Consider the following 27,898-nt stretch of genomic DNA (forward strand, 5'->3'; position numbering starts at 1 on the left):
CATTGGCGTGATCCCATTATCACGACACAAACACATTCCAATCTCATACACGAGCGGACATCCAAATACAGTTTCTCAACATGAGTTTCCTCACTAGCCTCACCGCATACTTGCCTCAACATGAAGGTGTACTTCCCCAATGGCTTCTTTTCGTGAGTATCACCGTCCTTTCCCTCATCTATGGTCTCAGCACTAACCTAACCCTAGATCTCCGTAACTTCTCTTTTCAACACCGTCCAATGCTATTTTACTCTCCACTTTAACTCCCAAATCTATAACGCCATCCCCAAATCCAATAACCCACTCAGCAAAGGTACCTCCCAATCCTACCCGTTAACCACATCTGCCACTCCTCTCTCTTCACGCACATTCGGAAACTGGACTCTTATCACTGCGATCGTTCGTCTTCAAACCGCATATTATATTAGCAACCCACAAATATATCAATTGGGATATGCGACATTTATTGTTGCGTGGTTACATTTCATGGGAGAGTGGTTGGTGTTTGGCACTACGAAGATGGGCAGGGGATTAGCAGGACCAGCCGCGGTGTCAACGGGGACTTTGATTTGGATGTGGATGCAGTGGGGATTTTATGTCAGATGAGGGAATGGGATGAGGGACTAGTTGGACGAGAGAAAGAAGAAGAGAAGAGGCTACATATAATGAGTGGATTTGGACGCAGTAGTTGAGACTGCATTCAAGGCATTTTGAGCGAATTTGAGTATGGTAACAACTATTGAGATCCTTCAAAAGGAGTCAGAGTTTTTTCTGATACTATTAGCTAAAGACTTATTTATTACAAACGACATTTAATTTGTACAACAGGACAAGATCCGAATTTTCTCCAAGTCGCACAGATTCGTTTCACGCGAAATCATATACCCAAGGTGTATGTTATTGTGGAATAGGCATTTTACTTCTCATTTTATGTTATAATATCAGATTTGTATTACATTCGGCTGTTAAAAGGCTCTTAAGTTTCAAATATGTTTATTTTCAAGGTCGACTTATTGAGGGATCTGAGTAGAGACCAGCTTAAATTGTTAGTTGTTGTTTCTTACTTATCTCTTGTTTTCATTGAAAGATTTTTTATAGATTTCAGACATAAAAATGCCATGGTTTATGTGTATGAAATGCTCGCTGCAGACTCATTACCTTAATCCTCAGAATCGTGCTCGAGATTGGCCTGTGGATCGTCTGAATCGTCCTCAGAATCGTCAAAACTCGTCATCCGAATCGTCTGAATAGTTTGAATTGTCTTCAGAATCGTCTTCGGAGTCGTCGTCAAACTCATCGTCTGCATCATCTGCATCGTCTGTATCGTCGTAAGATTCATCTGGAACTCGGAATCGTCTTCGTTGTCGTCTCCCGAATCGTCGTCAAACTCATCATTTGCATCGTCCCGAACCATCTGAACCATCTGACTCATCCTCGAAATCGTGGTCAAACTCATCCTCAACCACACAAAGACCTACTATGATGTGATGGATTTGTATAGTAAAGTTTGGATCGTCTAAGGTAGCAAAAGAGAAACAGTAAACTTCAGACATGGTGAATAAAACGTCTATTTCTTCTGTGAAGTGGTCAAGAAAGTTGGCTGGGTAGCGAAGGTCTTCTGAAATGCCAGAGATCGGAATCTTGAATATCTAAGAGTGTTTATGTGATGGGGTGATGGTGAGTGAGTTTCTGAGAAAAGACACAGATGTAAGTAACCAAGAGGCATCTTATTGTCATACTGTCGACGTTGTTCTTGCAAGGCTTGAACAATGTTATTGCCATTTCTCAATTCAAAATGACGTTACTCAGCTCTCTCTCCTCGAATTTCAAAACTCGAGAGTATATTATTGAAAAGTTTGTGGGAGTAACGCGTGTTGCTCCTGATTGTTTGTTAATCATGAACTTCATTCAATGCCTTGCTACCCTACAATTCTCGTAAGCAATTTGTAAAGAGCTTTCACAGTTGAAGGTGGAAACTCATCAGTGGGTATACTCGAGTAGATTGTCATTTTCTCGACTTTATTGTATGTAGAAAGGTGCACCAAATGGTGCTAACGGGAAATAACGGCGAGAAACGAACACTAAGGTAGAGATGGAAAAGAGCACGGCTTAGTCATAATAACATGTGCTATAGGATTATTGTGCCGTTGATTCGCAAATGAATTTTCTGGGTGAATCTTAACAGAGCCGACTAGCTTGAAATCAGAAGACTATAAAGTTCATCAGCGATAGGTAGCAAGAATAGGTATTCTATAATTTCATTGTAGTACAGTCCATTGAGGCAATTAGGGGAGAGCTTGATAAGCAAGACATCTTTCTTGAGATCGTTTAAAAGCTCGAAGCTTGAGGCATGAACCATAGTTCTTTCGACGGGAGTGTCTTTAGGTAGGTTCGAGATCAACAGTGTTTCCTCTCACCCGATCCGACCCCCTTAAAATTACAATTTGGCGATGGTCAACTACCAGTGGAGTAAACTTTCCAGATTACATACAGTAGAAACATGTGGTGATCGGAGAGCAGCTAGATTTATTCAAGGCAGGATTCCTCGTTTCGTTAAGTCCCAATTTCTGTTCTGAGATTCAGTCTACTAAATGAATGATACACGATTGTATAAATCAGATCTTGTTCCGAGATCAAGTACACTACTACACTCACTTTGCCGATTTTCTTCACGTGATTTGTGGATATATTTCGGCATGCATCTACAAACGCGTTTTAGATTGAAACACAGGGATCTCTTATCGATCGAATTGAAAGATACCTACCACTTCCGTCATTATTTCAAGAGGGAATCGACATGAATTAACGAATGATGACATGACATGGCGTGGCATGGCATGACACGGCATGATGTTCATCGCTTTCTCTAATGACAATTGTCGTCCATCGTACATCTCCATTAATTAGAACAAGTTATATTGCATATACACACTTTTACATTTCTACACCCAAACGACACTGTGCCACTGTTCACAACTGTCGCTATTACCTAGCATCTCGGGTTGGATATCTCACCATACTCGCAATCTTATCTCATGGGACAAAGAAAAGAACTACCCACTATCGTTCGAGTTCATTGCATCTGCATTCCACCGAACAATGCATAGGGTTGATTAGAAAGTCTAGATTGTTTTTACGGCTACCACCCTCCAAGCTGATCTATCGGATTTACTCCTAATTCAATATCATCCGACATACCCACGATTCTCTTATTTTTCTGATGCTTTCCTGCCCTCAAATTTCACAGGGACTTATCACTGAGAACTGTTCGAAACCTCTGATGAACATAAGGGCTGAGCTTGTTATATATAGATTTGCTTGGCTTTAGCCAAAACAATAAACTTTTAATATACTATTTGACAATTAACAGTCGACAAAATGGTGAATAGTTTCACTGGAATTGCTTCAATACCTAATGAGGTCGGTGTTCCATTTTGACTAGCTCTATGAACTAGCTGGCTAACAATATCAAAGCTCCTCATCAATGTCCTTTCACTCTTTTCTACCCGTCGACTTCTTCCTCTCGCATGCACCTGCCATCGTTTCCATGATCTCATAATCCGAATCATACATCATCGCCTCATTGCAGCGGCGTCTTTAAAGAATCACAAGTTGATCCTTGAATGTTTTCATCCCTCTACGAAACTTATCACCCCATACGCTTTGTGCAATTATCTCGGCACAGATGGACTAAGTGACGACGTTGTTGGAGAGGGAGATATATACAAAGATGTCAACAACACAGGGAGGTTAGGTAAAATGGCCGGTCTATATTCGCGCTTTAGGCCGCTTCAGTCTGAAGAAAGAATACGACATCTGGCAGGTAGTGCTAGACCGACCCTCCTACCAGAATCTGAAGATGGGCTTGTATCTCAAATCGTTGATCTCGAGTCACATGAACTTTTCTCGCAACTCTGCACCATCACCAATATCGTTAAAGTTGGTCCGAAACGAGGACTGTTTCTAAGTTGCGTTAACATTGGTGAGGGAGTCATAAGAGTTTTTAGAGACTGGCTGTCGGATCGCGTTGAGGCGAATGAGAGACATATTGACAGCCCAGAGGAATGTGAAAAACGGCTCTTATGGACCGATACCGAGAAACATGTTGGATTGAAATTTAAAGTTTCTAAGTGGGAAGGAGCACCTGCTCCAATCCTGCTACACCGTGATGAGGAAGCTCCTGTTTTCTATAAGCTTCAATATGAAGGTGGGCCGTGTTTGCAAGAGATTGAAGGGGAAAGTGCTGATGATTTTCTTTCAGATTGGTCCTAAGAACAACGCAGCTTCTCCTTCATGTCGAAGAATCATTGACAAGAGAAGTAGGACACTCAAGTAAGGCAATCGTGATAGGATCTTGGGGTTATTGATCCTTTTTTCACCTCGGATCACTTTAAAGAGTACCGAATAACAACAAACAGCGTGAACCGCAGGTACTTCATCATTTGAGCTCTGATTTCAAAAACTTACTGCAGTTCTGTGATCTACATGTTCTTTTGAGGGCGTCTACCAGATTTCAGTTCGTTAGAGTATGAATATATTGATGAATGCGAGTTATCCAAATATTGATAAGTGGGATAGCCTCAAGGGACTTTCTCAGAACGGACGGGTTTAGATGAGTTCAGTAAACTCTTCGTCGGAACTCTTTTAAATTAGATGGACACAGCCTTTTCAACGCTTTGCTGTTTGTCATTATTAGTTGTTGTTAATCGTCTTTAGAGTTATAAAAAGATTCACGGCTGTGACTAGGGTACAGAAAGTTTTGGCCTCAGCCCCTTCCCAATCCAACATCACACCGTTAATTCGAGGGATAGGTATACCATGAGGTGGTGAATGCAACCTTACCAAGCCACATTTGCGTTCTTAGGGTGACCTCGGGACATTGGTGTGAAGCTTTTCAAAGTAGAGCAACAAGAGTTTGTAATCCGTAAAGCTTATTAGATTACATTATCTGGTAGATAAGTACTGGGAGGGCCAAGGTCCGTGCACTTTTTTCTTCCAATCCCCCCACGTGCCTCCCTCCCACAGCGGGAATTCAAAAAAATCTCGCAATTGCAGGCTGTGCTCTGAGAGTCGAGATCCATCCATTCACGGCTATTATAGTAATTCGTACCTCAATGCCAACCAACACAGCGTTCCTCTCGCTTCTCATCAATCACGTTGAATCTCATCTCATCTATGTGGGTAATCTTAATCTATCTCACCTCATACTCAAAAATCGCGAGTGAACTTAAAAAATGACACCCTCTGAGACATACAAGATGATGTCTTTGTCGTCTTTACCTTCTGTATATTCACCTTCCCGAAATCACTTGACAATAACACTATTTTGACTTTCACCCCATTCCCCGCATTCTCGGCAATATATGCAGCGATTGGCTGCAATGTAAGTTCTTGTACACCATCTTTATTATGTCTGAACGGTCTCGGGCATCACAATATCTGCAATAGAAGAGCAGATGATCGATTACATTGCCTTTACGTGACGAATTCGAGGGTATAACATACATTTATATCTTCTTGAGTTTTCTTCCGCACATCACAAAACCTTGTCAGATCTCTCGTTATTCTTTCTGAATCTCGGTAGCAGGGGTATTAGTGTGCTCACCTTCCTCCAGGATGCATAGCAAAAAAAAAAGAAAAGATGGATCTTGTGTGCCCTTTTCAAAGCCCCTTCGCAGAAAACCCTTCAACGACAAACCGTTGTGGATCATGTCAATACCTTTCATCGGGCTAATTATTCATGCAGTGATTCAGAAGGTCTCCGCAGCATGCATATAAACATCGAATCCTTTACCAAAAATATTTCCCTCTTCCGACCACTTCCAGATTTCATTCCAACCTAAGCAAAGAAACTGTTTGCAAAATTGGAAAATGTTTAATACTTTAATATTCCTGACGCTTGCTGCCTGCTCATCTGCAGCTCCAGCACCGACACCATCGGTCAACACAACTGTTGATCTAGGATACTCAAAATATTTGGGAACTAATAATGGTAATGGCGTCACTCAGTGGCTTGGACTACGATATGCCGCTGCTCCTTTAGGAGATCTGCGTTTTCGAGCCCCTCAAAGTCCCGTTGTAATGATACTTTGCAAATAGCAAAACAAGGTGTGCACTTCTGCCCACTCTATTTATTCATTACTGACTTAAGGATTTCAGCATGGTGGAGTCTGTCACTCCTCACCTTCAACGTCGCTTTCATCCAAAACAACCGAGGATTGTCTTTTTGTGGACATCTATGCACCCACCGATGCAAGCAAACTCCACCCTGTCTTTGTTTACTTTCAAGGTGGTGGCTTCAATACCCTTTCCAGCCCAAACTTGAATGCGACTAGCCTGATTGCAGCGGGTCACACGACAATCGTAGTAGTCACGTTCAACTATCGTGTTGGTCCTTGGGGTTTCTTGACCAGTAAGGAAGTTGTGGCGAATGGTGACACAAACGTCGGACTAAAGGATCAACGATTCCTACTTGAATGGGTTCAGAAGAACATTGAACAAGTAAGTTTGCTCCAGTGTTTGGCTTAATACGTCTACTATAGCATACGATATTAATATGTAACAGTTTGGAGGTATAAATCACATGTAACAATTGGAGGAGCAAGTGCGGGTGCGGCTGCTGTAGACCTTCAGCTTTCTGCATATGGAGGTCGCGATGATGGACTCTTCCATGCTAGTGCGGCCGAAAGTCAGTCTTTCGGTGCTCAACTCACGGTAGGCGAGTCACAATACCAGTACGATGGTTTAGTTCAACGAACTGGTTGTGCTGGACAAAGCGACACACTAGCTTGTTTGAGGGGGTTGGATATCAGCGTCATTGCCAAGAACAATATCAATGTCCCAACACCAGGTGGTGCAGGAGACGATCCGGTGTTTATGTGGTCTAATGTCATTGACGGCGATTTCACTCCTGATTATACCTACAAGTTATTTGCCACAGGGCAATATGTCAAACTTCCTGCGATATTTGGGTATGTCTTCTTTACTGCTGCTCACCTATGCCAAAAAGACTAACACAGTATTCTCTTCATTCTAGTGACGACACAAACGAAGGCACAATATTTACTCCCCAGTCCATTAATTCCAGCGCCGAAATGTCCAAGTTTTTAAAAGATAATTTCGTCAAACTTACTGATGATCAAATAAGTAACATCCATGAGTACTACCCTCAGGGATCTCAATATCCAAACGCCGGCACATACTGGAGTGCAGCAGCTCTTGCTTATGGCGAGATGCGCTACAATTGTCCCGGAATCTACCTATCCGGCTCTCATGACTTCTACGCCCCATCAATTGGAAATTGGAATTATCATTGGGATGTTCTATCATCCACAAATGCTGCCAGTGGGTATGGTGTTACGCACACTTCCGAATCAGGTTCTATTTGGGGTAGCAGTGGACCACCAGATTCTACTCTTATACCATCCATTCAGGCATACTGGACCAGCTTTATTAGGAGCAAAGACCCTAATACATATAAGCTCAAAAGTGCACCTAGATGGGGACAATTGAAGACCAGTAATTATCAGAGGATACTTTTTCAAGCAGAAAATGTTACAGGGACAGCCACTGCAAATGTTACAATGGAAACCATACCAGATGTACAGATGGCGAGGTGTCAGTACCTGTCTAGTATTGGTGCAGGCATCGGGCAATAAACTTATTATGGGGATTACTTGATTGAATCAATTTTTGTTGGATTTCTCTTATTCATTTCTACTACATACTTCTACGGTAATGGATATTCGGAATTAGGTGTTAGGAAAACACCGTTGGCATGGTTTTGCATACAATGGCGTTTTTGATTTCATGGATATCTGGAGTACCAAGACATAGCTTATTAGCTTCCTGAACGATGTTCATTTATATCATGCATTTATGCCTATTATTGACTTGGGCTGTGATCAAACAATTACATTTCATGCCAGGTCTAAATCAAACAAAGGATCATTGGATATCCCAAGAATAAGTTCGATCCAGAACTCGTGAATCTCCCCTTTGTCTATCTTCATTCCAGGAATCTATTTCCGCGCATCGTTATTGTCTAAAATCTCTTTGTTATAAGTAGCCAGATACCAATAACCGTTACCATCGAATGTTCCATTCATTCTGGTAGACGAGGCAAGTAGCCTGCATTAAAAATTACATACTCTTTCACACGTGTTATGAGGGGTACTGAACTCAGCTTTACCAATCATTCTCTTTGTTATTTATTTTGTTGTTCTACCTTCATTCGTAGCTCTCCACCTCGACTTCATTTTGATCATCAGTCGATGGCAGCTTTCAAATCTCTATCTACATTCTATATCTATGTCCACGTTTCCTGCCACAAGACAATCTATAAGCATCATCTTTAATCCGCGTAGTGTGTAATCAATCTTCCGTTCGAACACATGCATTCAACAAAATCACACACACAATCTCAAAAGCTTGACTCGCACAAATCATCCGTTCGAAACTTCAAGTCACATCACAAACACAGACATACAATGACATCTCACACCAACGCAAATCCCAGCTCCAGTTCACCTAAACGCAAAATAGCTCAAAGCTCTTCTGATCGCCTCTCTAAGATACCTAAGCTCAAAGTGCCTGGCAACACCCCCACTGATCCCTCTCAACCAAACCATTCCCGCTCCAGAAATTTGCCGCAATCCATTTCTACCGATAACAAACATCACCATCATCGTCATCATCCCGAGCATCATCCGCATCATGGATTTATTCATCCACCTCACGATTCCACTTTGTTTTCCCCCACAAATACGAGCTCTTCTCTCCCAAACTTAACTTTAGGCGAAGGTGTAATTCCACCTTTCACATCCCCCACTGTCCCTCTCTCACAGAGCCAACCATTCTCCGATCAGGACACACCGACCGGAATTGAAGACGCGGCGGGACTGGGTGCCCCGCCAAATCTGGCAAATGATTTGGAAGAGGCATTGATGGAAGGAGTTGAAAAAAATCCAGAGCTGGCACAAGGGCTTAGAATTGAGGATGTCGCTTCTCAGGGTAATGGGGGAAGTAATTTGACACCGGGAGAAGTGGGTTTTGATATTGACGTGGATATCATTCATGATAAAGACGAGATCACATGGGAGAGTGATGAGGAAGATGATGAAGGAGAACCTCCGACCAGAGAAAAGGACAAAGAATGCGTAGAATCGTCTGTTTCCTCCGCATCCGATTCTCATCATTCATCTGATTCAGGATATGATGGAACGGCGGGGCCTCTAGTTTCGGATACGAATATGGACACAGGACCAGAATACGATGAGGGGTATGTGGAGGGCGGAGGAGACAACAATGGTGTTGAGGCCTCTGCCGAAATTGACTGGAATGATATGTCGAATGATATTGATGCTGATCCCTATGCTGTGGGTACGTCAAAAATACCAGGCGAAAATGATGTACAGATGAATTCTGGCGGTGTATACGGTGATTGGGATAGTGTGAACGCAGTGTGGGCTGGCGTGGTAGCTTTAGAGCCTGGGGGAGATGAGGCTGTTGACGGGTATGAAGGAATTGGAGATGGGGTGCAAAAAAGTGGTGAGGACGATGTCTGGTGGTTAAATGAAGGTTGAATGATATCAAATGGGTATACACTAGTCGCACTAGTTGGTGTAATACGAGATGGAAAACGTTTTCCTTTTGCTTTTTCATTGGATAAGGAATCCATCAATCCGAGCCGGCAATGGGCTATATAAGAATGTCTTGATGGAAATGAGCCCAGTTGTGATTTGGCAATCCATTGCCTGCAAATAATGTGTATGGGTAGTGGTCGGGTTTTAGGAGGATGTATCTCCCAATAGGTCATATGTCTATCATTAATCGATTTCTGCCCTGTATAAATCAGTCACTGGCACGACTACAAATTAAATAACCAAGCTGGTCAAGTGTCTCCTCTCATATCCACTAGTCCTGCAATCCATGCAATTATCGTATAGAGATAAAGAAAGGATAATGAATCTATGAAATATCAGTCTAGTTGAATGTATAAACACAAGCCACTCAAAATATTCTCGCATATCAAGAAGGTATAAAATCGTAACGGCTATAATATGTACATCTAACTCAACTTACCTGATCGCTTCATAATTTCACATGAGATAACCTCAACGAGCCCTACAATATCTCCCCATTCCCCAAATGTTTTCCCAACTTTGGTTTGAAAAACTCGTCCTTATTTCTCTCCCCCTCAAACCCACGCCCATCATACCATTCCAGCATTTCCCTCCATCCCTCCATCCACTCTTCCAGTAGCCACCCTTGCGCAGCCCACAATTTCTCATGAACTACCTTCAATTTCCCTTCATCTTCTTCATGTGGAAAGAACCCTCCCCATTTCCTCTCCAAGGGTGTCACCGGAAACGCACCATCTTGTTTAAACTGCCATGCAAAGAATGCTTGATCTGCCATATTCGTATTATACATATTGTATTTCTGATAATTCTGCAAAAACCTGTCATAAATCAATTGACTCGGTGTAAACACCATCGCTCCCACATTGATCTCCACCGGAATGCCGGGAAGTTGAGGCACCCCCGAGAAGATGAATTCTTCACCATTACAACTGGCTGATCCGTCAGGAAAAAGATCACTTGGTTCTTGCTTAAGTGCATTACACGATTTGGGAGCAACCAAATCAAACATCTCATCAATATTTTCTAATGGAAAAGCATCCGCGTCCAGAAATAAAATCCTATCGAAATCCGTTTGTGCCCACATGTGTAATTTGGAAAAGGTATCTTTCCATCGGGAATAGATTGGTTTGTCTTCTCCATCCGCCAAATCCTTTCTACTAGGGTTCCAATCTAATGGCCCCAGTTCTCTGACGATAGCTCCTGCACCTGCAAGTAGTTGTCGTTGTTCTTGAGTAACATGGGAAGCGACAAACGTGATAAATGGATAAGAATGAGTTTTGGAAGACGATCGCCAAAGAACGCGATAAATGAGAGATTGGACGGCCATGAAATAGGGATCGCGAATTGAAGGATTATGTGTGTTCATGAAAGTTGCATAGGCGAACCTTGAACCCACTGGCATAGCGGGGTCGTAATTGTGAGGCCATTTGTATGCGAAAGTTTTGAGATCGACAGTCGGGAGAGGAAGGGAGAGATCGTCTTGAAAGGGATATTTTGTGTCGTCGAATGCGGAGCTACTTTCTACAATAGGAGTTGAGGAACCGGGAGATGAAGGGGGAGCTTGTGGTGGAAAATTGAGATTGAGGGGGACCTCTGCTGCTGCTGGTACTTCAGCTGGTGGAATGATTGAGTTTGGACTCGATATGACTCCATCGTCCGGCTTATGAAAGAGTCCATTATCTCCCTGCTGTGCCGCCCAGTTCAATTTAGCGCGATCATACGTTTCTTTTATTGTCGAATGTGATAGCCAAAGTATTCCTGCTATCACCATGAATAAAGAAGCAAAGCTTAAACGGCTGCGTCGCATGATAGATATATGTTCATGAATCGTTTATATTGTTAATAAATTTTGCGAAAGTCCAAGAGAAACTCAATGGAGCTTCACCAACACCTTTCATGTGGATATATTGAAGGGAAGCAAAACAATGTATTGAAGAATATTGCGATCGAATTACGACCGAACTGCAATTGAATCCATACCTTATCTATCTTATCCATCCGGGATATTTGCATCCCATCATATGCATGATGGTGTCACTGAACTAAATACTGTAGCTGTAAGCTTGGAAGCCTGAAGATTAGAGCAACATCGACCGAGGTACCAGGCGTGTTTAGGGCTTAGACTTACTTAACCGCCCCTGAAAGATTACGCCTATTGGTGGGCATCATGTTGGTCAAGCTTTGGACTTTATAGATTTCCTTTCATGTGCTCGCGATTTCATATCATGATCTACAGGTTCCATGCTATGAATATTAATTTATGGCATCAGTCTTCTCCAGGGATATGTACAAATGTAGTCATGAAGCGTGGGGGGAAGTCAAATTTGTTTAAAAGCAGCGAAAGAATTTAATGACACACTCGCTGTTTTCTTCTTCAGATGGAAACCGAATTATAAAAGCTGGGGTAAGTTTGCGGGTCGGACTAGGTGGATAAGAGGCTCAGGGGTTCCCCGCAGGTGCAGATGCAAAAGCAGCGCTGGCTTCTGTTTGGTGCTGGAATTGCATATTGGCTTATATCTTCTGCCGATGGCCAAATATGGTTGATGAATATACCGAATTTGCTTTCCGAGTCAAATTTTCTGACGCGTCGAGTGTGTAGCTTGCGAACTTGTAGGAACATGGTTGACGTTTTGTTGATGTTACGCGAAATGATCTCAGGGGTAGAGCTAGCTATGGTTAGGTAAATTCAGTTGTCTGGGTGGGAGAATCTTGCATTATATCAAGAGTGTCAGCCTCTTTCAGTAGCTCCAGCATTAAATTATCACACTGTATCCTGACCTCAACACTGATATCATCCTTTGACACCCGGACTAGTACCAAAGACCAGTAACCAGGACGTCCAGCTCGACTATTCTCCAGCCAGATCCCGACTTCACCTCCTAATCACATTCGAACAACTTGGGTAGTCCCTTAACTCTCTTCCATAGAGAGGACCAAATTTCCATATCCAGTGCCAAAACACTTCGTTACAAGATTGATTGTCGAAGCACTCCTTTCATCATCATCAACTGTAACACGAGGTCTTGTTCCTGAGATTTCAGCCACACTCATTAAAAGTGGTTCAATCCACTCAATTCCCTCCTCTACATCAAATTTACTTCTAGCAAGAGGATTTTGCACGAAAATTTCGAATCGACTTACGTTCACCAATAGCGGAACCCATAATTCGAGATTCATTATTGAATATTCTTTCAGTAGGATTCGCCGCTCGCATATCATGTGTATACCACGAATACGCTTCATATTACCGGCATTCAATATACATGGAGCGCTGTGGTTGAACCATGAAGGACTGTAAAAAAGTAAAGCGAATTCATTGTGCCTGTACAGAACGTCGAGAGCTTCATCACTGATCTGTTGGCACACGCGGAGGAGGCCGATGGTGAGCTTTTCGATGTGACATTCGGGCAGCAAAATATGGGTTGAGAAACCCGTGTATATCTCACACTCCCGAGAAATGTGTATGCGAAGAGGACGGGAATTCCTCGTTGGGCGATATGGAAACTGTATTTCCATGGGTCTGCATTTGAGCAATTGCACATAAATCATTTGACGAATCTCAAGTGGTAGGCGTAAGAGACCGGGAAGCTCATTCTTTGACCGCGGTTCGTCATTTGAAGACGGTGGCTCATCGTTTGAGGAAGGAGTTTCTGCATCAATTTTGGTTTGAAGTGCAACTAGAAGTTGGGGGTACTTCTTCTTCCAAAATCTGGCAATTTTGAAAGGCATTGAGAAAATGCAAGCCACATAAGTTCACGAGGATATAATCAAAGATGAATATTGATATCTGTTCCTGGTGGAAAAAGAGGAGGTCGGGCTTATACGGAGTTATCACGTGACTAATGATTTGGCCGTGTCCCTCTTTGACATGCGAAACTAATACTTTCAAGTGTCTCCCATCTTCCTTATTTTCTTCCATCTAGTGAAATATTAACATCTGCCTTTTAGCGAATCAATTACACCATGGGCTAGAAAAAACGACACTAGATCAGATAATGTAGACCTGTTAAACATAACCTCGACTCCCGAACCCCAAGTTCTATTCGTATCATGTAACCTTACCAGCTGGACTCTCAAAGCGGACCCAAGTTATTCAGGCTTAAAATCTATCAGATTTACTCCTAAAATTACGGAATTTCATATTATATCAACTCATAATTAGCAGCTAGACCCCAATCAACACAGCACGTCACATGAGTGAATCGTGACTTAGGAGGACTCGGTTGTGTTTTCTGACAGTCGCGAACAATGATAACTTTACCTTTTCAGATGAAGAAGCTCCGTAGTTTCTGCTTAGACATATTAGGTCCACCAGGTCTGTCGATTTGAGGGTTGATGTCGAAGTCGAACACGATCATAGCGTAGTAATGTTTCGGGTTTCAAACCTGCGTCTGAGCGAAATGGCCACATATTATGAGGAGATTCATCCCATCATCATCCGTTTTATTTTTCGTTCTTTATGTTTTTAAACTTGAGATTCATGGCAAGAATAGGTTTCCGGCTAGCGCTGGTCGGTGTAGCCGTCAGTACCATTTTCTATCAATTTATTTACAAATCATTGATTCTTGGCACCTTGGGATACAACCGCGCTTTAAAACCTTTCCTCAACTTCGATGTCGAATGTGAGAAGATTGATGATGTAGGTTTAGCTGGTTGTGCAGATATGTGGTTGCACCAGGAAAGTGGAATGCTCTATATGGCATGTTCAGATACAAAGGGTCGAGCTGAGTGGTTTCCGAGGTATGCCCCCAGCACCATATACTCTTAATTCTTACAAACTAAGTCCTTTAGTTTGAACCATCTAAATGCATCAGGCCGTAGTTTGTCTGATCGAATTGGAGTCCTGGATACACGTGGAGCTGGCCCGATTAAGAGTCGATTGACATGGCTCCAAACACAAAATTTCGAAGGGATGAATAACGATGGAAGACTTAATCTTCATGGATTTGATATCCGAGTGGATTCGAAAAATGATAAGAAGTTGCACATCGTTCTCGTCAATGATCGCCCTTTCGAAGACACTGGAAAAGCAGGTCCTTTCAACCAAACCCAAACGGATTCAAATAGTACGATTGAGTACTTCATAACCACATTGGGAAGCAAAACCATGACCCACAAGCAGACCTTTACAAATATCGACATTGAAAGATCTAGGCACGTGGCTTGGGTCGATGAGCATTTATTCATGTTCACGAATGCTCATAGTTCAAAGGGTAGTTCGGTAGGTCATCTCAAAGTTGAACACAAAACTCACGCTAATCTTTGGCCTTTAGCGAGGATATTCAAACCTCGTTCTTGGAGGTGGAAGCATTGGTTATTGTATGCCTCCTTCCACAGAATGCGGTGTGACGAAATCTCCTGGAAACCTCAAAGTGCCTAATGGGATAGCACTCGGCCATGACAATTTACTCTATGTTCCTTCATCGATCTCCGGTCAAATCCAAGTATTTTCCCTGGAACCAGAACAACGTCTCCGAAAAGTCGATACTATCAACCTCCCATATCCGATAAACGATATAAGTGTCGACAAGAATGGAGATATTTACGCCGCCACTGTACCTGCCTTGCATAAAACAATCAAAAACTCACAAAATATAGAGGCCAATATTCCAACCGCGGTGTTTAGGATCATTAAATTAGGCGAGATGGGCGAGGGAGAAGGATGGGGTTGGAATGTGGTTAAAATGATGGAAGATGACGGGAACACTTTACCAGCTACCACGGTTGCAGTTCACGATACCCAGACTGGTAAAATGTTCCTAGGTGGCGTGTTGGATCCTTTTATTTCGATATGTGAAAGAATAAACGGAGAGAGCTTTAGTGCATATATGGAAATATTGAACTTCTAATAGATTGTTAATTGATCGCCCCATTCGAATAGCAGGTTCCCATGTTGGTTACACGCTCCCGTTACCAATCGCAGCTCTCTAACTGGTCAATTTTATCAAGAAAACCGAGTCAAATAATAGCTTACTTCAATATGCTGATGAAAATCTAAGTGCCAATAAAGTCTATCAAAACTCCAGAATCTTAGAATCACTCTCACTCTGTGCTCTTCGCCATGTCCTCAACTAAAATCTTGTACAGCACAGGAGTTTGATATATACTAGAGCTGGTTAACAAATGTGGTGGCTGGGTAAAACTGCTGGCAAGGATATCACATGCGTTTGACCTTCCCAGATGAATTCTTTCCATGATCCCAATGTTTCAATTGATGAGCTCGCGCGATGGTAGCCAGTTCTTGCTCTCATGATTCAGCAAGCAATTCAACAGAAGTGATGTAGCACTAACACTTGCAAAATCTTCATGCTTTGAGGTAGATTATCGTAACAGGCCTCTTGGTTTATCCCGAGGCCTCTCGAATCTGCGAATCGCAACATTTTTTCCAAAATTCGGCCCTAGGTGGACTTTCCCGAATTATTGAGTACGTCGAAAGAGACATAATGATTACATACTAACGGGGCAGGAAACAAGTAAACTGAATGTGGAGTAGTAGAAAACTATTCTATATGATTGGCTTGCTGGGCATCATTCAAGTACAGTTTTGCCCTATACTGAGTAATTTATCGCCATGTTTGTCTTACTTATGAGTATCCGCAAAAAAAGAAGCATTGGTAGAATTCCAATTCTGAATATTGGGTGTCGTTCATTAGCACGGACAGAGTATCTTGTGCCATCTATTATACAAACCTGTTTCTAGCTCCACCACACCCACCACACTCCTTCTATGGGTTCCCGTATCGTATGTCCAAGCCTTGATAAACCATGATCGACATCGTATGGTTACCAACTCAGAAATCCACGCCTTTGGTGTTGTAGGCTATCTGCCAAACTTGAGATGATCGCAAAAGCATGTGGACGAAGATTGAACACCCAAAAATGCCGGAATGAAGATATTTAGTGACAGTGGAAGCATTGACGAGTTAAGCATTTTCATAGCTCGTTCATGTTGGTCACCAATGTGTGATGTAGCTCAAGATCGTAGCCGACGCACTTGAGGTATTCATAGTACAATGAAACTCCTGGAGGATCATCCAAATCGGGCTACGAAATTTTGTTAGCAGGTTATTTCCTTTACCAAGGATGTACATACTCTATCGAAAGCTGCCATGACTGCCCCCTCTGTGATATCCTGGGCCTCTTCTTTGGTGATAGTCCTCGACGAAGAGTCTATTGATTCCATTTCACTGCCCTCTTGATCAGTATAGCTGTCATTCTCCGCATTCCACCATCCACATATCTTTCTGGGCCACATATATCTCAATGCATAAATAATAGGAGAAGCTTTTGAACCATGAGCAGAACCTGCGCCAAGCTTTCGTGCCCAATGACGTTTGATCTGCTCTGGGAGCTCGAGCATTTGATTGTGACCAAGACGATCAGATACCATGACTTCATATGTTCCATAATATTGAAATTGTGAGTCGCCAATATCGCTGATGAAAAGAGGAAACGTTTGACCTATTTTGTTCGGTGGTAGGCATGGCGAGATCTGAGCACCATGTATACCAGGAAGACAAGGTAGAAGAGGGTCAAATTCGCGGTTCATCAAACCGTAAGGACCAATGTTGGCAAACGCTTCTTTCGATCCATTTGACGAGTACCATCCGTCTGTGATGCGACGCCCTCCAAGACTGTCGCGCAAGAAACGATACTCAAACTTTGTGTGTGGTTGAGGAGGAAGATGCAAATTCTGCGTCAAAGGCATTCGTCTCATTATTGTGGGCATTTGCACTGTATTCTGACACCAGATGTATGTATCAGTCATGGATAGCTGCGAATTCTCTTTGAAGTCAATTGCAGACTATGCGAAAGTTTGAGGTAAGGACTTGGACTCTCTCTCACCTCTGATACATTCTGTACACTTTCTGCCATTTCCGGTACTGGTGTGCTAACCAACCTAGTAAGCTCGTGTGCTTTTATAACTGGTACTTTCTGACTCACACTTCAAAGAGAACGTTTGGAGCATCTGAATCATTTGACCTATGCTCTCGTTTCACGGGAGATAGTACCTCGTCGTCATCAGTCAAGTCGATGACAGCTAGCGAGCCCGATTCAGTTTTTAAACCTGCAGTATTTCCATTTTCCAACTTTGCTACCTGCTCTCGTAATCTAGATAATTCAGCAAGAACAATCTCCGTATCCAGCCGAGCATTTTCGATAGGTTGAGCCCTTGAGCAACACTTGTAGCACTTCTTCCAGGAGCTTTCGGTGAAAGAGTCTCATTTGGCAAACCAATAATGGCAGCATCTCTCTTACAAGACTTGGTAGTGAGTTTGCGCTTTTTGGTGCCGTTTGAGGTGATTTCGGACATTTTGTCGCCTGCTCTGGAGAGTGTGTGAGTATCAAAGTTGAGTTGAAGGACCAAAACATGAAATGGAATTAGAGTTAGTTGACCAAGTTAGTTTGTGAGCAAAGTATGTAAGCAGTCAAGAAACATTCGATGATGAACATGTAGTAGTATACTACCACTCACGTTGAGGTAGCGAAGAGTTCAATGGCAAACTAGCCTTCCCCATCAGCGGGGTTTTAAAAGCTTCAGCACAGACCACCTCCACATCGCGTTCGCGTTCTCCAATCCTCCTCCCATCTCACTCACGATCTCAATTCAATATATCCTCAAAATGTACCTAGGTATTCTTCTCTCATTTATCTCTCTCCTCACTAATATATGAAATGCCCATCTGTATCGAGTGTCGCTATCCGACTACCCAACTCTATACCGAGTATTCCGGAGGATCAACTGGTCATGGAGTACGATTAACCGTTTGTAAGAATTGTGGACGATTTTGCGATAAATATGTTGAGCATGATTTTGTGGTTTTGTTTATTGATTTGGTTTTGATTAAGCCACAGGTTTGTTTCTCTTGTCTTAACCTTATGATATTTACACACACGCACACACACACACACACACACACACATATCTTTGAGCGAGGGGAAAGCTAATAGTTTTGGGGACGGAAAGGTTTATAGACATTTGTTGCATAATACTTTAATGAGAGAACATGATCAATTTGACGTATGATATTTCCTCTCCCTGATGCAAATCTTATATTGACATCTATCTTCTAAGCCTTCAATAATCCGTCTCGGTGTCCTTCTCCTCCTCTTCGATGTCTACCTAACATGGGCACGTATCGAAAAGCAAACTTCCGCGCCCATTTCCGCTCCAATCGAAACAGATAATACGAATTTCCTTCGTCTAGCCGCTCAACCCATTGTATTCCAATACGTATTCTTTCTAATCCTCTGTGCCCTCTCAACCCTAAGCTTTCACCTCTCTATCCGCTTTCTCACATCCTCACCACTTTCTCCTCTGGTGTTCCTCGGTCTCCTCCCAAAATACACCCGCCCGAATTCCGTATCTACAGCGCTACTAGTCTCGTCTTCTACGAAACTATTCCCTATTTTGATGGTAATATGGGAGTATGACGTACCGGCTGCGGCGAGAAGTTTAGGATGGGCTGTTGTTGCGAATAATGTGGAGGCTTTGAAAATATTACTGGATTGCGGGTATGGGACTGCAGCGATATTGGCGACAGTTGGAGCGATTAGTAGGTGGATGGTTGGGAGGGGGATACTTTGGGCGGTCGGCTTGGATGGGGTTGACACCGTTGGAGATTCAGGGGTAGCGGCTGATGGAAAAGCGCTTTGGGCGGTAGTGGAATTGGGTAGAGAATGGGGTGGAAGGTTAGGCTTGGGGTGAATGAGGAGAGTGAAGAGTGGAGGGTGGTTCATGAGAAAACGAATATGAATGATATATATCCCAAATATCGTAGATGATTGATATTTAAGGGGCTGGCAGTAGACATTCAGGGGGAATGGTGCACTATTGCACAGCACGATGGTATGCTCACAGATTTACATTTGCCAAGGTGAACTAAGCATCTGCAAATCCAACTTCACTGCAAAGGTACAGATTCCCGCAAGGTATGCCTATACTTCGAGGACCATATTACGACCCGGCGTTCGAGCGCGGCGAGGAATCCGGGATCTTGGGGGTTTGAACGCATCGGAAACAATCAAAGAAGAGAAACAAGTATCGCTCCGCTGGGGGCATGAAGGCCATTGCGGTGGAGGCGGACTAAGGAGAAGCTCAATTCAGTGCCTGATATAACAAAGTTTCCATTTCCACAATCAATTCCTATAAGTATACACGAGTCGCATTTCATTCCTCCATTAGAGTCGATCCCATCCCATGAACGCCAAATAATACATCTCATTCTTCTTCATTCTCTTTCGCCATCATGCATGCCCAACTGTAATAACCACTCAACTCATATGTCTTGCATACTCCGGTCTTAAGTCTCCTCTTCTGGGTACGATGAGTGGATGCCATTGCGCTAAGAACGTAATCGCTGTTGTCAATGTCAGTATAGTTCTTAGGCTCATTCCTTCCATTCCTTTCTCCGTGTAATCTAAATCGATGCGATGGGAATACGTACCCCACATAAGATAACAACTTGCGAAAGAGAGGATGAGAGAACTGCGCCAGATTCTGTATACCAACAAATTAGCCACCGATATTTCAAAAAAGTTGCCCAAATCCATCTGTCCATTCATCCGCACATAGTTGAATACACTCTATCGGGGCGCGATAGATACATACGTTTGATTTTCGCCTTTAGGAGAAAGGAACCATGCTGCCGCAGAAGCAAGCACAACAATGATGAGGCCAATGACGATACTCCAACTATTCAATCCCTCCTGTTAGCTATGATTCTAGTCTCGCAGTTTCAGAATATGATTGCACGAGTGGACAATGAGCCATACCCGTTTGCCATGTTGATTTTGTGATAATGAAGTCGTGAGGTCTGGATTCAGAGGGTTCGGAGTTGCTTAAGGCGGTTGTTTTATTCGAGGTTGGTGATTAAATGATGGAGCTTGGTTCAAGGTTTCCAGGTACTACTCGCGCTAATGGTTTGGCTTGGCGCGTCAGCTCTTTCTTTTTCGTTAGACATAAATAAATTATGCGATCAAATCTATACTCAATTATCATTCCTTCATTGATTATTGTCGATCTAATGATTTTCAGTCGAATGTTACATATAGACATATTTTTTTGGTTCTGATTTCGATGCTTATGTGATCAATTACAATATCAGTTCAAATCTCGCATTTCCTAATTCTCAAATTTCAAGCCAGCCTCTTGTCTAACGGCTCCATAAATAGCAGCAATGTCACCAGCTTCTCCCTTATGGTTCTTAACTCCCTCCAAATGAGCATCTGCGACCTCGAGAGCCTTCATTTGAGTACCGGCGCTCTTAGCCAATGTCATAGCATGTCTTGCATCTTTTCTAGCTAAATCGACAGCAAATAACGGGTCCTCCCTCTTGTGATAATCGCCTGACAACATTCTACCAGAGTATGCGGCATATGGACCTGGGAATAAAGCCTCGATGAATTGATGAAGATTCTCGACACCTAATCCAGATTTCTCTGCAAGAACATGTCCCTCGGAAAGAGTCTCAACCATATTGAAAACAAAGGTGTTTCCAATAACCTTCAAAAGCGAAGCTTTCCCAACTGGTTGTCCACCAAAATCAATAGTGGCTTTACCAATAACTCCCTTAGTATATGGCTTAACCTTCTCTACCGACTCTTTTGGACCAGCAAGTACGCAGATAAGCTGGCCACTTTCCGCCATAGCAGGAGCACCAAAAACAGGGCATGCAACAAAATCACCTCCAGCAGCACCAATCCTCGTGGCCAAATCTTCAGTGGTATCTGGATGAACAGTTGAACAATCTACGAAAAGTTTTCCAGCAGCGCCATTCTTGATTCCGGCCTCGATTGTCTCGTTAATAGCAGCATCATCTCCTACACATGTGAAAATGATATCGGATTTTGAGACAAGATCGGTAATGGAAGAAGAGACCGTGGATTTGCCGGATGGGAGGGAAGAGCTTAGATCTTCTGCACGTTTGGTCGTGCGGTTGAAGATTATGAGGGGATTATCGAGGTTTCCTTTCTCGACGAGGTTCTTGCACATTCCCTGTGATATTTGTGTTAGCTATCGTCTATCTTCTTGAATGAAGTTGCGGGGTAGGTAGTTTTGGGGAACTGACTCTACCCATGTTTCCAAGACCAATCCATGCCAATTGAAGACCCATTTTGGATGAGTTCTGTGTGGTTCGAAAGATACGGGAATGTACGAAGTAAAATACGATAATGTGTAAATGATAAAGTGTGAAATTGTGAAATTGTTCTCTCAACTGGGATTTGGATCGTCTTTCATGAGCATTTATGAAGATACATACCAAACCATTCGGTCCCGATATTGGATGTATGATGACATACTAGGTAGATTGCGATACTATATCGGAGTTACAACTATCACCTAGGTCGGAATGAAGCCGTTTGGTCCCACTGTTGACAAAGCAAAGGAAGACTTTTGGGATAAACGCCGACTTTGCACGCTGATTGTAACCCTGATACTAGTCCTTCAGTCCTTCATACTTGTTTTGTTGGAAGAGCGGCGTGTGCTTTTACCCTTTGTGATGTGAGTGTTGGTAGAGCATTGTAAAAGAACAACCAAGTGCAATGTGTACAACGTAATTCCGAGAAGAACGTATACTTTCCATAAGTAAAAACCAAGATATTTGCAGTATCGGTACCTTAGGCACACTTGCAAATGACGCTCCGCTGGCTCTGCGACGGTCACTGCCGTGGAGACAATCTATTTTAGACTACCGGCTACCAGTACCTAGGTATGCCTTTGCATGTCGCGTTCGATCTACTACAGCATTCATTACCTAGCATGCAGTTTAAATATACTTTTTCCCCTGGAGCGAAGCGAAAGAGCCTCCACGGCAGTGGCCCAGCGCAGCATCGCATGCTGGTGGAGAGCCGACTATTACTTTTACCTACTCGTAGGCAAGATCTTAAAATCATTCTACCCAGAAAAATTGTCTGGGTATTTCGAAATTAATGTATATCTACAAGGTACCAGTATTATCTCTTCAAAGAGGAACCATCATACAAGACTAGATATCTGATTCCAAGTATTTTTTGCACACCCTGTCTCGCCTGTACAGCCTTATGATTTAATTTCATCAGATAAGATCTTTTTTTTTATATGACGCCAACTCGAAATGAGCCATAAAAGTTTACTTCTTAGTTCTATTAATAATGTTTTTTTCCATTTTCACACTTTCACGTGTGAGCTTCCTATCCCCGTTCGCGTTTATCGAAAAGCGTTATCGGATGAATGGTGTGGAGATATGAATCGACTTTCGCACAAGCACATATTATCTATTACTTCATATAATGAAAATGCCTCTCTCTCTTTGTTATTATTCTCAACAATTTATCTTCACTTTGGAAAATTATGATTCCAATATTTTCCCTCTTCCATTGCTTTCGAATGATTTCTTCTGAATAATTCAAATCAATATGCAATATGTTATTGCAAAATTTAGCCTTGAAAAAGGGCAAAGAAGCGGCTGGTCATAACGTGAGTCAAATGGTTATATCCATAGTGAGACATTTACTAACACTCTACAAAGATTCAATCATTAACAAAACATGGGAACTATTTTGTTCAAAGTAGTGATAGGAGACGTACATATACTTCCAATCAATCTGCAGCTAGTAAAGTGAGAGAAGAATTGGCCAAAGAAACTTGCGAAAAGCTTTCGAATCAACATCAAGCCAAGAAGAAGGCTAAAGCTATTGATAGAGTGGGATATATTCTATCGAACCATTCAATTGAATACTTACAAATTTCAGGACTTCTTTCTGTCGGTCCTTGGTTCTTCCGCAACTAAACGCGAAGCTCGCTCTTATATTCAAAACTTCAAACCTCTAAATACTTCTCCCGCAAAGCCGAAATCTCAAGACCCTGTCCAACAAAACACAAATGAGAATGGAGTAAACCTGGGAAGCATTTATACAGCGACAAGGGCCGTGGCAGAAAGTCCAAAGTTTGTACAGCAACCAGCAGTCTCACAAACCACATTGGGCGGCTCCATTTTACATGTTGCTTTAGTGAAAATTAGAGCTCCACAACTGCTAGATGACGAAACATTGAATGGGATTGGGAAAACTTTATCGAAACTGTGTAGACTGGGACTAGTCAGTACTGTTGTGGTGGATTGCGAGGATGGAACCGATACCCACCTGAAGGTATCTAAAAGCGAATGGAGGGATCGGGTTAAAGAGCAAGCCGCTCGTGTTGTGACTGCCATTGATGCTAGTGGGACAGAAGCACGGCTAGTGGACAATGTGATAGGAATTGCAGAAAATGGATCTGATGTCGAGCAACAACCGTACCTGAAGGGCGGAGTGCATGTCACATTTAGGGAGTTGTTGATGACGCCATTGAGACGAGGAGTACTCCCTGTGTTACCTTCAATAGGGCATACGGATGCTACTCAAACGGCAGTATCAACCACCGCTAGTGACGTTGTCATGGCGTTGACCCGAGAATTTGCTGGAATCTTGCCTCCGCAATCACCGGATGAACATCCTAATGTTGTCAAAGAGCACTTACAAGCCTTACAAAATGAGGTATCACTTGATCGTCTAATTCTGATCGATCCTCTTGGGGGCATTCCAGCTTCGGACCGCAAAAACGGTTATCACGTATTTCTGAATATGGAACAAGAATATGAGCTGGCGAAGCAAGATCTCATAAAAACAGGAGGATTGTATAGCGAAACATCCAAGCTACCAACACGTACACAAGTAGGCTCGAATTCTAATGTCGGAGATGATATCCCCCTTTCCAGCTTTACCGAACAAAAATCTGGCGAGCTTAAAAATTCATCCCCGCAGCAAAGCGGTTCACCTACACAGCAAGATCAAAGAATGAAATTCCATTTGGATAATTTGGAACTAGTTCGAAGTGCTTTGGCCGTATTGCCTCCTAGCTCTTCTGCTTTGATAACTACGCCCGATGAAGCCGCGAATTCCGGAAAGCAACACGAATTCAAGGCCGCTGGGGTTGGTACACGACGACAACGAAATCCATTGATTCACAACCTACTTACCGACAAGCCAGCATTCTCTTCATCCCTTCCTGTTGGAAGACTAGGCCCCATGGATAAGAACGAACCATTTACACCATCAACTAAAATGGCCCCAGCCACTTTTGCAAAACATGGAATGCCAGTAACCATTTTTCCCGATCCAAAAACTACCCCTTGGCAACCACCTATCGCTGGCGTTCCACAGATAAGCTTAACTGATCCTCAAATTGATCTACCCCGTCTAGTACATTTGATCGAGGACTCTTTCAATAAGAAATTAGATGTTCAAGATTATTTAAGGCGTGTCAATAATCGTATAGCTGGAGTCATTATTGCAGGCGAATACGAAGGAGGAGCATTACTGACCTGGGAACTACCACCCGGTGTTCCAGACGATGGAAGTGAAGAAAGCCGTAAGCGAATGGTGCCATATCTTGACAAATTTGCCGTCTTAAAGAGAAGTCAGGGATCGGGCGGTGTTGCAGATGTGGTTTTTAAATCTATGGTGAGAGATTGTTTTCCTGGCGGTGTTTGTTGGAGAAGTCGTAAGGTAAGAAATATCATGAATCCGTGGTCTTAATTTTGTGCTTCGTATTGATGAGACGACAGGATAATCCAGTAAACAAATGGTATTTTGAACGCAGTAGAGCTACGTTAAAACTGGCTGATACGAATTGGACGATGTTCTTCACGACGCCGGAAGAAAACATGGATCAGCAAACATTCCAAGACTACGAAGCTGTTTGCAAGGTCATTGAACCTTCTTGGGCGGATAAACAGGGAGTTCAGGATTGAACTTCATACATAAGTGTTGGAGGATTGGATAGTGTGGAGCTTGATATACTTATGGGGTGCCTACGGACCAGACCAAGGTGTGTCTCGCAATCGCCAACACACGATGAATCCCTTGGAAGCGGACAAGTTTCGGCAAAATGCTTGATACACTACATCATCCCAACCTAGATGGTAAGAGTAACTTTAAATATTGAAGTAAAGATCGTTTTGTGATCGGCATCACACTTATCAAACATGTAATTCGGGATTCTTGGACGTTGGGTGCCCGAATGATTTTGGACCACCTTAGGCTGGTGAAGCGAGATGGGAATTCGTTGAGGGGTGAATCGGACGTTGGCGGATGTTGTCAGAGCGGGAAGTGATATACACAGGTAGCTGATTCGGACTACGCTATCCGAAAAGTCCTTGTGGATCCATGTAGTTACACTTGAAGATACCCTCGAATATTAACTACCGGCAGCATTTACTTGGCTGATAAGATTGAATCTCGCTATGAGGGGTTTCACAGTAAATAAGGGTTTTCTTTGAATGCTGACGAACAATTTGATATAGCACCCAGTAAACAGAACTTCAGGTGAAATATGAATAGAACTGGTTATCGTGAAGGATTATTCCAAATTTGCCCCGTCAAGAGTTCGTTTCAATCTGAAACGAAACATTTCAGATTGCACTCATACCCAGTTTCCATTCCATTGTTATCAGTTCTCACGTGAAGATTAATTTAGGCGAAACCTTTGTAAATCAAGCTGTCACTTTCCCATGTGCAGTCGCAACATCAACCTTTACTGCCTCATAATTAAACAAAACCTACCAGGTATTCAATAATCCTAAGAACAAGAGCGCATATTCGATCACAATAAACATACATACAATACAATACAGTAAATGAACATGGATTTCTCCAAGTTCCAAGCCTTTGGCAAGAATGTCTCGTAAGTATCAAGTTCTTTACTCCCTTCCTTCCAGATATATGTCATTGTGGTTTATTTACACCGAAGCTAATTTAATACCTCAATCAATAGAGCTTCATTCACGCCCTTCGCAGCTCGAACCCAACAATATGTCAAAGAGAGATTGGGCCAGTCTGATGATAAGGTGATTCGATTTAATCATGCGCTGTGAAGGGAAAGGAAGAAAATCGTGAATTAATACTAAATGTTATGTTATGATAGACACAACTCCCTCCCGATTATATTGAGTTGGAGAAAAGGGTCGATGCGTTGAAGAAGGTGCATCAGAAGATGCTATCTGTTACTTCGAATTTCTCCCATGAGGGCTATGACTACCCGCAAAATTTGTCGGAATCGGTAGGTTCTTTTCTATCTATACGTTCAACATACAATTCAAGAATAGCAAATGACGCTCCGCTGGCTCTCCGAGGCCCGCTGCCGCGGGGGCTTACTATTTGGGGGCAATGTTCGAGCGCAGCGACTTACGGGGAATGGGGGGCTTGTCCCCATGATGATAACATCATCAATCTTTTTCTCAAACCTACTGATTATAAAATATTTGCTAATCTATTGTTTACCAATAGTTCAACGACCTCGGCCGCACTGTTTCCGAAAAAGTCCAACTCCTCTCCTCTGCTACCTCCCCAGCCGAAGCTCAAGCTGCTCTTACAGCCCCTCCATCCGCAAAACCACAACCCAAAACCTTCAATCATGCTATTGCTCGCGCTGCCTTGGCATCTAGCCAAATTCTTCAACAACAAAATTCCTCTGGAAATGAAGATCCTTTAGCTACTGCCCTTGAGAAATATGCTCTTGCAGAAGAACGTGTTGGGGAAGCAAGACTTGCACAAGATAGCCAAATCCAAAGTCGTTTCATCGCAGGCTGGTCTACAACGTTGAATACTAATTTGATGTTTGCGACTCGCGCTAGAAAAAGTGTGGAGAATTCGAGATTATTGCTTGATGCTGCAAAGGCGAAGGCTAAGAATCCAGGATGGCATTTACCTGGTCAAGCAGCTCCTCAACACGATGGTCATGAAGATGAGATTCAGAGTGAGGAAGCTAGAGTTGAGATTGAACAAGCAGAGGATGAATTTGTTGGACAAACTGAAGAAGCTGTTGGTGTCATGAAGAATGTTAAGTGCTGTTTTTTGGGCTCATTTTATAGGGATCAAGCTAATACGTGAATCCAGGTCCTCGATACCCCTGAACCACTCCGAAACCTTGCTGATCTTATCGCCGCTCAACTCGAATACCATAAGAAGGCATACGAAATTCTTAGTGAACTCGCCCCTGTTGTTGACGGTCTTCAAGTTGAACAAGAAGTGAGACGTTCCGAGGCATTTTCTGCCTAATCCTTTTCTTTCTTTTTTTCCGCTCCTAGAATTCTTGAGGCATGTAGCAGTTATCTTGTTAGAATATCACAGTTCAGTTAGCTGATGAAGTGTTTCTACGCAGGCCAGCTATCGAAAGAGTCGTGATGGTGGAAGTGCTTAATCACCATCTAAAATAATTGATACCAAAATGATACTCA

At 42.8% G+C, this 27,898-nt stretch overlaps 13 protein-coding genes across 13 annotated transcripts; 8 read left to right on the forward strand and 5 right to left on the reverse strand.

Moving 5' to 3' along the window:
- Positions 1–80: 80 nt before the first annotated feature.
- On the forward strand, positions 81–606 carry EAF02_012104 (uncharacterized protein; the record flags this gene model as incomplete). Its single annotated transcript, XM_038908152.1, has 2 exons — positions 81–152; positions 208–606. 2 exons carry the CDS (start codon positions 81–83, stop codon positions 604–606), a joined length of 471 nt encoding a protein of 156 aa, XP_038752053.1.
- A 2,772-nt stretch (positions 607–3,378) lies between these two features.
- Positions 3,379–4,272, forward strand: EAF02_012105 (uncharacterized protein; the record flags this gene model as incomplete). Its single annotated transcript, XM_038908153.1, has 2 exons — positions 3,379–3,420; positions 3,475–4,272. 2 exons carry the CDS (start codon positions 3,379–3,381, stop codon positions 4,270–4,272), a joined length of 840 nt encoding a protein of 279 aa, XP_038752054.1.
- Positions 4,273–5,871: 1,599 nt separating this feature from the next.
- Positions 5,872–7,658, forward strand: EAF02_012106 (uncharacterized protein; the record flags this gene model as incomplete). Its single annotated transcript, XM_038908154.1, has 4 exons — positions 5,872–6,078; positions 6,160–6,505; positions 6,566–6,971; positions 7,037–7,658. 4 exons carry the CDS (start codon positions 5,872–5,874, stop codon positions 7,656–7,658), a joined length of 1,581 nt encoding a protein of 526 aa, XP_038752055.1.
- Positions 7,659–8,489: 831 nt separating this feature from the next.
- EAF02_012107 (uncharacterized protein) lies at positions 8,490–9,584 on the forward strand (the record flags this gene model as incomplete). Its single annotated transcript, XM_038908155.1, has 1 exon — positions 8,490–9,584. The coding sequence occupies one exon, from the start codon at positions 8,490–8,492 to the stop codon at positions 9,582–9,584; it is 1,095 nt and encodes a 364-aa protein (XP_038752056.1).
- A 541-nt stretch (positions 9,585–10,125) lies between these two features.
- EAF02_012108 (uncharacterized protein) lies at positions 10,126–11,451 on the reverse strand (the record flags this gene model as incomplete). Its single annotated transcript, XM_038908156.1, has 1 exon — positions 10,126–11,451. One exon carries the CDS (start codon positions 11,449–11,451, stop codon positions 10,126–10,128), a length of 1,326 nt encoding a protein of 441 aa, XP_038752057.1.
- A 1,103-nt stretch (positions 11,452–12,554) lies between these two features.
- EAF02_012109 (uncharacterized protein) lies at positions 12,555–13,373 on the reverse strand (the record flags this gene model as incomplete). Its single annotated transcript, XM_038908157.1, has 1 exon — positions 12,555–13,373. One exon carries the CDS (start codon positions 13,371–13,373, stop codon positions 12,555–12,557), a length of 819 nt encoding a protein of 272 aa, XP_038752058.1.
- Positions 13,374–13,912: 539 nt separating this feature from the next.
- On the forward strand, positions 13,913–15,630 carry EAF02_012110 (uncharacterized protein). The gene is made up of 3 exons (XM_038908158.1): positions 13,913–14,384; positions 14,436–14,865; positions 14,918–15,630. Exons 1-3 carry the CDS (start codon positions 14,104–14,106, stop codon positions 15,491–15,493), a joined length of 1,287 nt encoding a protein of 428 aa, XP_038752059.1. The 5' UTR covers positions 13,913–14,103; the 3' UTR covers positions 15,494–15,630.
- A 947-nt stretch (positions 15,631–16,577) lies between these two features.
- EAF02_012111 (uncharacterized protein) lies at positions 16,578–17,958 on the reverse strand (the record flags this gene model as incomplete). The annotated part of the gene is made up of 5 exons (XM_038908159.1): positions 16,578–16,688; positions 16,738–17,385; positions 17,490–17,535; positions 17,589–17,739; positions 17,829–17,958. 5 exons carry the CDS (start codon positions 17,956–17,958, stop codon positions 16,578–16,580), a joined length of 1,086 nt encoding a protein of 361 aa, XP_038752060.1.
- A 362-nt stretch (positions 17,959–18,320) lies between these two features.
- EAF02_012112 (uncharacterized protein) lies at positions 18,321–19,744 on the forward strand (the record flags this gene model as incomplete). Its single annotated transcript, XM_038908160.1, has 2 exons — positions 18,321–18,500; positions 18,721–19,744. 2 exons carry the CDS (start codon positions 18,321–18,323, stop codon positions 19,351–19,353), a joined length of 813 nt encoding a protein of 270 aa, XP_038752061.1. The 3' UTR covers positions 19,354–19,744.
- A 175-nt stretch (positions 19,745–19,919) lies between these two features.
- EAF02_012113 (uncharacterized protein) lies at positions 19,920–20,431 on the reverse strand (the record flags this gene model as incomplete). The annotated part of the gene is made up of 4 exons (XM_038908161.1): positions 19,920–20,005; positions 20,093–20,145; positions 20,257–20,340; positions 20,421–20,431. 4 exons carry the CDS (start codon positions 20,429–20,431, stop codon positions 19,920–19,922), a joined length of 234 nt encoding a protein of 77 aa, XP_038752062.1.
- A 213-nt stretch (positions 20,432–20,644) lies between these two features.
- Positions 20,645–22,359, reverse strand: EAF02_012114 (uncharacterized protein). The gene is made up of 2 exons (XM_038908162.1): positions 21,716–22,359; positions 20,645–21,642 (listed from the first exon to the last, which is right to left on the reverse strand). Exons 1-2 carry the CDS (start codon positions 21,758–21,760, stop codon positions 20,770–20,772), a joined length of 918 nt encoding a protein of 305 aa, XP_038752063.1. The 5' UTR covers positions 21,761–22,359; the 3' UTR covers positions 20,645–20,769.
- A 690-nt stretch (positions 22,360–23,049) lies between these two features.
- Positions 23,050–25,414, forward strand: EAF02_012115 (uncharacterized protein; the record flags this gene model as incomplete). Its single annotated transcript, XM_038908163.1, has 4 exons — positions 23,050–23,103; positions 23,156–23,329; positions 23,379–25,169; positions 25,229–25,414. 4 exons carry the CDS (start codon positions 23,050–23,052, stop codon positions 25,412–25,414), a joined length of 2,205 nt encoding a protein of 734 aa, XP_038752064.1.
- Positions 25,415–26,305: 891 nt separating this feature from the next.
- EAF02_012116 (uncharacterized protein) lies at positions 26,306–27,861 on the forward strand (the record flags this gene model as incomplete). The annotated part of the gene is made up of 6 exons (XM_038908164.1): positions 26,306–26,346; positions 26,437–26,509; positions 26,587–26,721; positions 26,949–27,500; positions 27,558–27,689; positions 27,823–27,861. 6 exons carry the CDS (start codon positions 26,306–26,308, stop codon positions 27,859–27,861), a joined length of 972 nt encoding a protein of 323 aa, XP_038752065.1.
- Between the last annotated feature and the right edge of the window lie 37 nt (positions 27,862–27,898).

Source organism: Botrytis sinoallii (genome assembly GCF_014898435.1).
Source record: "Botrytis sinoallii strain Bc 23 chromosome Unknown BSIN_040, whole genome shotgun sequence".
Taxonomy (NCBI): domain Eukaryota; kingdom Fungi; phylum Ascomycota; class Leotiomycetes; order Helotiales; family Sclerotiniaceae; genus Botrytis; species Botrytis sinoallii.

Coding starts and splice junctions, on each gene's coding strand:
- EAF02_012110 (XM_038908158.1), top strand. CDS start 14,104: ATGTTTTTAAACTTGAGATTCATGGCAAGAATAGGTTTCCGGCTAGCG. Junction 14,385..14,435: donor CGAGCTGAGTGGTTTCCGAG/GTATGCCCCCAG, acceptor TAAGTCCTTTAG/TTTGAACCATCTAAATGCAT. Junction 14,866..14,917: donor ATAGTTCAAAGGGTAGTTCG/GTAGGTCATCTC, acceptor TTTGGCCTTTAG/CGAGGATATTCAAACCTCGT.
- EAF02_012114 (XM_038908162.1), bottom strand. CDS start 21,760: ATGGGTCTTCAATTGGCATGGATTGGTCTTGGAAACATGGGTAGA. Junction 21,643..21,715: donor GTCTTGGAAACATGGGTAGA/GTCAGTTCCCCA, acceptor CAAATATCACAG/GGAATGTGCAAGAACCTCGT.